At 36.2% G+C, this 10,949-nt stretch overlaps 1 protein-coding gene and 1 pseudogene across 1 annotated transcript; both read right to left on the reverse strand.

Annotated features, from left to right (window-relative positions):
- Positions 1-1,740: 1,740 nt before the first annotated feature.
- LOC122076288 lies at positions 1,741-3,123 on the reverse strand (annotated as a pseudogene).
- Positions 3,124-4,449: 1,326 nt separating this feature from the next.
- LOC122075932 (LEAF RUST 10 DISEASE-RESISTANCE LOCUS RECEPTOR-LIKE PROTEIN KINASE-like 2.7) lies at positions 4,450-10,657 on the reverse strand. Its single transcript, XM_042641156.1, has 4 exons — positions 9,900-10,657; positions 6,682-6,802; positions 6,340-6,566; positions 4,450-5,768 (listed from the first exon to the last, which is right to left on the reverse strand). Exons 1-4 carry the CDS (start codon positions 10,564-10,566, stop codon positions 4,657-4,659), a joined length of 2,127 nt encoding a protein of 708 aa, XP_042497090.1. The 5' UTR covers positions 10,567-10,657; the 3' UTR covers positions 4,450-4,656.
- Between the last annotated feature and the right edge of the window lie 292 nt (positions 10,658-10,949).

Below are 10,949 nucleotides of genomic sequence, written 5' to 3' on the forward strand. Positions count from 1 at the left end.
TTGGATTGGGATTGTAATGCAACAAACGACTAATAAATATGATTTTTTATGTAGAGCATAACAGAGAAGAAGGGAAGGAGAGGAGGAGGAGGATGATGAGTATCTGTAGGTCCTTTTCGCCTGTTTGGGGCTTTTTTTCTTTAATCTTCCTTTTTGCGCTTTAAAATTACTTATTCAGGTAAAGAAATGGTTGGTCTAATGAAAATCTTGTGACCCAATTCGATTTTGAACTCAGAACACTTGCTTGGTTTGCAATTGCATCTTACTTGTATTTCCAATTTCATCCACATGAGCTGAGGTTTCCAACCAATTAAGAATTTGGTGGAGTTTCTACTTCCTGCTTTCTTGTTCTTGTCTTGCCATCCAAGCTATTTCGTTTGAGAAACATCAGTTCTTACCAATCCAGTCTTGAATTTCCTATGTTGTCTCTGTTCTTGCTGGCTTGTTCTTCTGTTATGTTGGATTCTTTGGGAAGCGAAGAGGAAATGCCCATCTTCGGGAGCCTCTTTTGAATGATAATAAAAATAGAGAAAATGGTGTGGAGGGATCACAAAGGGAAGGAGAGGAGGAGGACGAGATAGTAAGCTTGGCCGAGAACGAGAGTATCTGTAGGTCTTAAAGCATCTATTTCCAACCGGCACGGCAGAGTTTCAACGTGGCTTGAGTGGAGATATCTGAAACCCTATGAACACCGGCATGGCTGAGTTCCGGCGTGGCTTGAATCCTTAGACGAGGGTGGAGATAGAATTAGCAGATGAGAGATAAGGTGTAGCAGCGGAAGATTGAAGCTTTGGAACTTTTCTCTCCATCCAACGGTTATATTTAGGATGAAAAAAATCTTATGGCTAATATCTCGCTAGCATTCCTAATTCCTAGGTACTATGCTAGCATACCTGTCCTTTTTCCCTTTAAAAAAATACCATAATTTAGAAGAGTGTTTGTGAATTCTATGGGAAAGTGAATTATTTCCTATATTTGACTGTCAATAAAGGGTTACAACTAGGTAGCAGCCTTCCACTTGTCTTTACACCCTCGTGAAGGTGCCATGACAATAGCCCACGTAGGTGTCAAGGCTCCACTACAATGTATTCCATCCAATAATTTTTTTGCCTATATAATGTTTCCCATGCATGTATTTTTTTTCCATTTTAGGCTTTTTTTTTGGGGCTAAAACTGGGTACCTAGGCCTTTGGTCTGACAAGACCGACTAGGTCATACTAGGTTGAATGAGAACCGTTCAACTTTCATTGAAAGTAATGAAAAGAACTAAAAAACCTCATGTGTGTGGCCTCAAGAAGGCAAGAGGAGTCGAACTCAGAACACACACTTCCTCATGCGAAAGTTCCCTGCCAACTCGACTACCCCCTTAGGCTATGTTTGGAAGCCAAGAAAAGAAAAAAAAATAGAAGAAATTGCATAATAAGACAGAAATCATAGTTCCACAATGATTTTTTTCGTGTCTATCTCTCTCTCCTCAAATTCAATTTTTTTTTCTTGGTTTCCAAACCTAGCGATGAAATGTGCCTAGAGGATTGGAAGAACAGATGTAATCCCAAGATCTTGAAGCAAGTAGCACCTTTCAACCGATTATATAGCAATTTCGATAACAAATCTAGATATAGCTTCCCATTCATGTGGTCATATGGCTATGTATTATCATAAGAAGTTTTGCATCTTGAGGACTTCCGTACTTTCGAGTCCATACATTAATTACCAAAAGCATTCTTATATGAATGACACTTATGTAATCAAAGAATTTTCCCAGGTAGTACTACTGAAACAATTTGCTAGTGGCAATCTCGGAGGAGAACACAAGTAAGGCTTTGGAGGGATTTGCAATGAAGTAATGCTTCCTTCTAACATTTCAACAACTTTACTCATCAAAGGCCGATTTGAAGGATCAGTTTGGATGCACCATAACCCTACCAAAGTCATTTTCTTAGCAATTTCTTCTTCTGCCTTAGTGGTGATCCCTTCTAGTTCTAGTTTTTGATCTTGTTGGAAATTCCTACAAATCCAATGAGGGAAATATATATTTCACTTGTATGATTTACTAAGGGCCCGTTTGGTATCGTTTCTGTTCCAGAAACGCTGTTTCGTTTCAAAAACGAAAATTTCAGTTTCTGTGTCAAAACGCAGTTTTTAAACGAAAAAATGGTGTTTTAAAATTTCAGATTTTTATCGGGAAATGGTGTTTTTTCAGTTTTTTTTTTTCACTTTTTGTTCCAAAAAAACAGAAACGGACCATAAGTGCACCAAACAGAAGATTCCGTTTTTTCGTTCCAATAGAACAAAAAAACTCCAGAAACGTTTTTTTAGAACGATACCAAACGGGCCCTAACACTTTCACATTCTTTCTTCCTCCAGCCATTTCCAAAACCATCATTCCATAGCTATAGACATCAGACTTGTGGGAGACTCCTCCAAAATTTCGAGAGAATACTTCTGGAGCAATATACCCTGCAGTCCCTCTCATACCCATCATTGATATGACACTCTCTTTTTGGGGCATAGTTTAGCAAGCCCAAAATCAAAGACCATGGGGCAGAAGTCTTGGTCTAGTAGAATGTTATGTGGTTTTATGTCAAAATGTAAAATATGTGTATTGCACCATGATGTAGGTACTCTAATCCCCGACCAATTCCCGTAGCTATATTGAATAATGTCTCCCACCCAAGGTGAGGGTGTGTTGCTGATTATTCATTTTCACATATGAACTTGTCAAGAGATCAATTGGGCATGAATTCATACACAAGAGCTCTTCTAATCCCCTCAAAACAATAACCAAGAAGAGCAGACAATATTAACATGGGAAGTCCTACTAATGCTTGCAACTCCATTGATGAATTCCTCTCCATTTCCTTTGGACTCATTGAGGATCTTCACTGCCACCAAATGACCATCAAGTAATTTTTCTTTGAACACATCGCCATATCCTGCTCCACCTAATTTAGCTTTGAAGGAGTTAGTCATTTTCTTGATATCTAACTAAGTGTATCGTTTTTGAACAAAGGATCCATTATTCTTCAAAAGTGACTCTATGTCAATGTATTGTACCAATGGAAAGCAATACAGGGGTATTTCCATTTTATTAACATTAGTGGGACCCACATCTGTCTTCATCTTATTCTAAGGGTAGCTCTGCTCTTCATGTCAGGTTTAAAATGACGGAAAAAGAATCAAAGGGACTTGGGTAATTTAGCATTCAAAAGAAAGGAAAAAACAACCATGATCCTTTTCCCTAGCCTTGAATATGACATGAAGGTCTACCAAAAAAAGGAATGTGAAATGAAGGGATTATCCCATTGTAAGGGGTGCCAACCCATCCAGCTGTTCAAATGAGAAAGTATTCCATGTGGAGAAAAATTCGATGATAATTTTGTCTTCACTACAAATTGATAGCCGTGAATTTGGTTCCTTTCCATCTGGCTCTAAAGTCACACCCCATAGATGGAATTGGAGAGTAGAGCTGGACGGAGAGGATCCAGGCTTGACACCCACCAGATGGTTACAACCATGGACAACATGACAATGCTATCAGTAGTCAATTCAGGAGTCTTTTTTTTTTTTTTTTTTAGGTGTAAGGGAAGGTGGCCAACTGAGGGACCACTACGGGTTATAGAGAGATCTACCAAAGGGCCAAGACAAACAACTCAATGAGGGACCAGGAGGGGTCTACAAGAGAGCACATTTATTCACAATAGAAGGAAAGAAGGACCAAGAGCACAGCGCCACCATAGACTGCATATGCGGGATAGAGATCTCAAATTCGAGACCACCGCGCCACTATGCCTGTGTTTATATATGAATGTATTTTCCTACAAAATGTTTTGTAAAAGAGTGCAGATTTTTCCTTGAATTGAACTGAACGCATCCTTGAGTAGAATTTGACCAGATATGATCTAATGAAGAAAAAAATACTTATGGTTCCACAATGTAAGCTTAAATAGGATCATAAAACTACTTTTATCACTCTCTCCTTCAGATATCAGGTAAATTTACTTTTAAAAAAGTATCATCTATAACCCTAAACCAAAAGCCCTCATCTTCCATACATAAGAAGGCTAAAAAAAAAAAAATATGTACTCAACGTAGCCTAGTGTCAGCCATATATGTAGAGAGTTAGTTATATGAATCAAATAAATAAGACCGTGATAAAGAGACCTGATCACAAAGTTATGAATTTCTATTTTTCATGGAAAGGAAAATGATGAGAATGGAGGGGTTTATAATCTATTAATGCTTAATAACCTCCATGACGATGTCACAATAGCTTCTCAAGCTATGCTAAGCTAGTCCTTTTACCCTATATAAATGATAATTTTATTTTTCTATTGAAAACCCTATTTACAAGTTATTTTAGGTTTCAATTTTAATTTTCTATTTTTGTGAAAAAAGCAAAAGAAAAAAATAAAATGTACCAATGGAAAGCAATACAGGGGTATTATCTACACTACACAATAAGGGGTATAACATTTATAAGCCACGGTGCTGGAAAACTTTCTACATGTATTACTATAAAATGTCTTACATTTAGAGAACTTTTTTGGGACTTTTGAGTCTGTAGAACATTAAAATCTACTGCAATTTACAATTGCCAGGATGAATGGCCTTCTATATTTGTTTATGATACTTACCAATATTCTTATATGATACTCATGTTATCACAGAATTTTCCAAGGTCGTAGTGCCAGAACAATCTGAAGGCAATCTTGAAGGAGAACACAAGTAAGGTTTTGGAGGGATTTGCAATGAAGTAATGCTTCCTTCTAACATTTCAACAACTTTACTCATCGAAGGCCGATTTGAAGGATCTGTTTGGATACACCATAACCCTACTAAAGTCATTTTCTTAGCAATCTCTTCTTCCAATGTAGTTGTGAGCCCTTCTAGTACTAGTTCCTGATCTTGGAAATGCTTATAGATCCAATGTGGGAAATATACTTCACTAGTATGACCTGCTGACATATTCATATTCTTTCTTCCTCCAACCATTTCCAAAACCATCATGCCATAACCAAAGACATCAGACTTGTGGGAGACTCTTCCAAAGTTTCGAAAGAACACTTCTGGAGCAATATACCCTACAGTCCCTCTCGTATCCCGCATTGATATGATACTATCTTTTCTTGGGTATAGTTTAGCAAGTCCAAAATCAGAGATCTTGGGGCAAAAGTCTTGGTCTAGTAGAATGTTATGAGGCTTTATGTCAAAGTGTAAAATACGTGTATTGCAACCACGATGTAGGTACTCTAATCCCCGACCAATTCCAGTAGCTATATTGAATAATGTCTCCCACCCAAGGCGAGGGTGTGTTGTTGATGATTCTTTATCATATATGAACTTGTCCAGAGATCCATTGGGCATGAACTCATACACAAGAGCTCTTCTAATCCCCTCAAAACAGTAACCAAGAAGAGCAACAATATTAACATGGGAAGTCTTACTAATGCTTGCAACTTCATTGATGAATTCCTCTCCATTTCCTTTGGACTCATGGAGGATCTTCACTGCCACCAAATGACCATCAAGTAACTTTCCTTTGTAGACACCACCATAACCTCCTTCACCTAGCTTCTCTTTCAAGGAATCAGTAATATTTTTGATTTCCAAATAACTGTATCTTTTTGGAACTAAGGATCCATTATTCTTCAAAAATAACTCAACCTCAATATCCTTGTTTCTATTTAATGAAGATTTCCCTCTCAAGCAACAATAAAGGACTATTACCATCACCATGATCCCAATTCCGGTCCCTGACGAAATAGCTGTAATCAGAGGAAGAAGTCAATTGAAACTCATAAGGGGACTTCTCATATAAGCATAGTAATTTAAACAATTATTTGAAGATCACATATAATTACATAGAAAAAGCATAAAAAATGAAAAGTGACAACTATTGGAAGAGAAGACATAAATCCAAATTTAGACAACTTGATCTAGGTTTATTAATAAGACACAACCAAGTTGATAATTCATTCCAAGAAAGCATCCTAAATGTGGTCTAATCTTTCATGCACGATCTTAAACATTTGGACCCAGTATTTATTTAACATATATTTTTCATCTCACCTTCCTACATTAACACTTCATGGGTGCAAGCTGGTACTCCACATCCTAAAAATCTCAGATCTAAATCATGCTTAAAGAGAATGAACTATTGAAGTTAAAGCTGTGTTTGGTTTTTTTTGGAATACATTATTGCCCTAGAATGAATACCAAATGCAACCTTAATATTAATGGATAAAGCATGGATTGGATGACTACACAACCTATAGGATTTAAATAATGAAATAGCATACATAGGTTAGGTATTAATGTAAATATAATCAATGTTACCTATTGCAAGCATCCTTCCCAAATCCACATGGTTCTCCTTCCATGCCTCATCAATGCTACAAGTCTTGGAGAGGGTTGTAAGTATAGACTGATTGGAATATCCAGCATAGGCACAAGTGGTGCAAGGTGACTTAGTATTTCCTAGGAGTAAACCACCTTGACATTGCATGGAAGGGCAACTTGTCCAATTGGATGGTTTAACCCCTTGAGATGGCTCACAATGTAATCTAAAACACAAAGAATAACAGAATTAGATTTCAATCTATTAAGTAGAAAACTAGAAGCTCATCAAATAATAAGGTCAGTTCAAAGCTTGATGGACAAAGAGAATGTTACACTTACGTCCAATTTTTGGATGACTCGCAGGTGCACTGAACGCAGTTGTTGGCGGTTAAAACCGTTGTTCCATTGGGAACAAGGAAGGGGTAGTCAAGTGAGTCATTGCCAACCATGGATTTACAAGCTGTAGATGATAAAAAAATTATAAATCAAATTTGTTATGTGGAGAAAATTTTAAAATCCCATCTCGTACCATTATAATTTTAGAGTGGACCGTATCACAAGGGTTTTTAATTTTTTACGCAAGTTTATCTTTACATATTTAAAAGTCTGATGTGTCTTGTTGTAATGTAAGTGGTGAGTTGAGAACTTGTAACCGTGTTTTGATTGTTCATGTTTTCTTTTAACACATTATTTTAATTAAGGATAAAAAAAAGTTTCTTAAATAATTTGAATGGCAACAGAAAGCTTCCTGATCATGCGGCCCTTTGCTCGGACTCTGCCAGGGAAGCGAAATGCCTCCACTCCTGAGAAATACAAAAACTCCACTCCAAATTGATGCCCATATGTCCCCATCATTGGACCCTACGCTGGTGCAGAGGCCGCGCGATTAGGGAACATTACAAAAAAATGGGTCAATTGCTACAATATTTTTTCCACGGGTGCTAAAATATTCTGTAGTAATAGGAATCAAATACGACAGTAAAAAAATCCCATACCATACAATGAACATTATACGACTAGTAAGATATACTGTAGTATATAATAACCAAATACGACAGATAATATTTGCCATAGTATATGATAACCAAATACAATGGATTGGTTATAGAATTTCACCGTCGTAAATACAATACTTGCTAAGGTAAATGTTTTTTGCTACGGAAAATTCCTGTAGCAAAAGACCTTTTTTCTTGTAGTTAACATTCTTTAATCCTAATTTGATTAACATTCTTTAATCCTAATTTGATAGCGAATTACTATTATGTCATTTTCAAGAACTATCATTATCTTGCATGCTTTTCAAATATACATGTTAAGGGGAAAAAAGAAAGATTTTACCATAATTGAAAGAATAAGTATATTTACAACAACAATTCTCCTTAAGATTACAAAATATCATATTTAATTCTCTAAAAAAATATTTCATTCCAGAATTTGTGAAATCATCAATGCCTTGCCTTCTATATATGTGATTAATTTTTATTTTTAGACCTAGTTTTCCTTCACCCATGGTGAAAAGAGAATTTCTTTAGTCATGATATTTGACCCTCTAATTTGACCAAAAAAAGTATTTTATCTTTCGTTAATAGGGTGAGAGTTCATAATGAAAATCAACATTGTTCCAAGAGTCTTATCCTGGCATCAATCATTATGGGTGAAGAGAGAATTAGGTGACGCTTCTCTCTTCACCCTAGGTGATGAAAAACTTTCCCCTTCATTTAATATTTTGTCTTTGTTAATAGTGAACTAATGGATGCACATGTTGCAAGTTGTCATGGCTCTGTCTTGTTACAAAGAAAATAAAGTGAAGAGGGTGAAATAAAAAAATCATGATTTTTTTTTTTCGTTTAAGAAATTCTCTTTATGCTTGTGCTTAGCATGTTCTGAACCAAGAGTAGATTTTTTTTGAATTTCAAAATTCACCTCGATAATGGTGAAGTCTTCTTTTGTTGCAACAAAAAAAAAAAATTCTCGCCAAAATACAAGAACACATAAGAAAATATATAAAGTTTTCTTTTATTTTTTTCTAATGGCAGCCAAACATATATATATATATATATATATATTTTCTTATCATTTCATTTCTTTTTTATTCTTTTCTTTTTTAGATTTTTTTTTTTTTTTCCATTTCTTTTCTTTTGTTCTTCTCTTGACTACCAAATACAGCTTAAAGGAGAAATGTTTGAAATCATCATGTAACCAACTTCAAATACTTTTACATTTAATTATTAAATTTTACTTTGCAAAAATCCCTCGAATGTGTAGGTTGGATAAACATGAATGCAATAATTACCAAATATACCCAGAGTTATACGTAGGTTAGATAAACATGATTACAAAAAGTTCCATAAATATGGGTTTTTTTTTTTTTTTTCTTTCATCCATCACCCAACGGATGATGTCCCATCTTATTGGTGATTTGATGCACTTCGAAAGCACAGGGTGCGCTAGTGGCGTAGTGATTCTTACAACTTTTTGTTTTTGTAAAAAAATAAATAAATAAATAATAATAATAATAATAATAAATCCTTGTCATCCTTTTACTTGAAACCGACCTATAGAAATTTGCAAGTCATTATTAAGATTTTATCGTGGAGCATGTAACACTGTAAGTCTCTTTATATAATATTTTATTCTTCAGAAAACCGAACAATACTTTCGACAGATTTTTTTTTTTTAAAAATATTTAAAAAGCAACTTATATTAAAGTAGCCGCAGCTCTTAAGATTTACAAGACCCCTCGAGGAGCCAACACTGTCATCCAAAAAAAAATAAAGCAGAAATTAATAAAATTACAAAAACAAAAACTTCAGTAAAACAAAAATGATTATCAACAAAATAAAGCAGAAATTAATCAAAATTTCAATTATTATGGAAGTGAACCCATCCGCTTGCATGAGCACTACATCAACTAATAGGCCAATGGATGGAGAGGCATTTCTATGGGTGGCCACTACATCAACGAATAAACAGATGGATGGGGAAACATTTCTGTGGATGGTACGATTTTTTCATGCTTGCTTGTATCTGATGGTAAGGATTTTTTTGGGGTTCGGATGATTATTGTCTACTATTGGTGTGATGGTTCGATAAGCATCGGATGGTCGAGATCATGTCAACATGTGCCTTAATGTCTTTTTTTTTTTTTTTTTTTTTTTTTTTTTTTGATAGGTAAGGAGGGAAGTAGGTAACAGCTAGGAGACTCGAACTCGAGACCTCCTAGTGAGCATGGGTTTTATACACACCACAGCTCACCAACTGCACTAAGCAGTTGTTGTTTGTGCCTTAATGTCATTCTGACCATCAGGTGCTCACTGCACCGCTGCATCCGTGGCAAAGGTTTTTCTTCAGTTTTTTTCTAGCAAAAGAAATTAAAAAAAAAAAAAAAAAAAATCTGAATCATATCCTTGTACGTTTTCTTGTACGATACCTGATACATATTTGAAATCTATTTTTAAAAAAATAATAATAATAATCAAGTGTGAATCAAGTACCGCACAAAAATGATCGTCAACAACTTGATCCGGATTCGAGAATAAGGGGGAAGTAAAACCGACCTCTGAGAGGAACATCGATCAGTTGGCCGGCCCGAAGTTGATTCTGATGGGCCAACCCATTGAGTTTCAACAAGGTACCTTGGGTAGTTCCATACTCCTTAGCAATCTGCCCCACCGACCTCTGCTTAGTTACCACGTGTCCATAATGGACGACCTGATCACCATCCACTTCATCACAGCTACACGGCAGCGGAATCCACAGCTTTTGGTTTGGAAATATCAAATTGGGATTGGAAATAGAATTGACGGTAGCGATCTCCTGGTAAGTCACCAACCCAGAGTACAACTGGTTCGCAATGTAAATCAGGTAATTCCCTTTCTTTACATTGTAAATAGGGACTTTATTGGAGATTCCAATCCCTTGGGCACAACTGCACTGGAAGGGAATCTTGATTGTCTGGTTTGGTTCAACAGTTTGGACCGGAGAGGTAGAGAGTGGGAAGGAGTTTGCATCAAATAAGGAGATGAAGCTTACCCCAAAGAGTTGGGCGATTTTGGCTAGGGTTTTGTTGGTGGGAGAGACGTAGTCTATCAGAGCTGAACATGTTGTTGCAGAGGAGCTGCAGTTGAAGCCTAGGGCTGTTGCTGAAGGGATAGTTATTAGTAGGGAGGAGGAGGTGATCAGGAGAAATAAAACTACCGTAGAATTGGAAGTGTTACTCTCCATCACACTATCAAACTTAGGGTTTCTTCTTCTTCTTCTTCTCTTTCTCTTGCTGCTTCTTGTGAGCTCAAATTAAGCGGTGGATATCCATTATTAGTGGTGGAGTGGTCAAATATGCTGGCCTTTGGTGTGGGTCCTAAGTTCTTTGTCATTTTCTTAAGTAAAATAATGTCCGTGTGGAAATTTTGTTGAAAGGTACCCCTAGGGAGCCACATGGTAATGCCTTGTGGGTCAAGGTTTTACCACTGAAATTTGGAGGAAACTTCGCGGAGTTCACAAGGGGTTGAAACTGAAGTCTTGGGAATTTGAAGGGTACAATTATTAAAAATTTGAAATTTAGCCTTTTTTTTTCTTCTGTTTTAGGGGATGTCATTCTTTGAGTTTTA

Source organism: Macadamia integrifolia, chromosome 4, assembly GCF_013358625.1.
Source record: "Macadamia integrifolia cultivar HAES 741 chromosome 4, SCU_Mint_v3, whole genome shotgun sequence".
NCBI lineage: Eukaryota > Viridiplantae > Streptophyta > Magnoliopsida > Proteales > Proteaceae > Macadamia > Macadamia integrifolia.

What these genes read in the sequence shown, in the direction of transcription:
- LOC122075932 (XM_042641156.1), bottom strand. Translation starts at nt 10,566, where the DNA reads ATGGAGAGTAACACTTCCAATTCTACGGTAGTTTTATTTCTCCTGATC. An exon ending in GATCGATGTTCCTCTCAGAG is followed by an intron (nt 6,803 to 9,899) that starts GTCGGTTTTACT and finishes TATCATCTACAG; the next exon opens with CTTGTAAATCCATGGTTGGC. An exon ending in GAGTCATCCAAAAATTGGAC is followed by an intron (nt 6,567 to 6,681) that starts GTAAGTGTAACA and finishes TTTGTGTTTTAG; the next exon opens with ATTACATTGTGAGCCATCTC.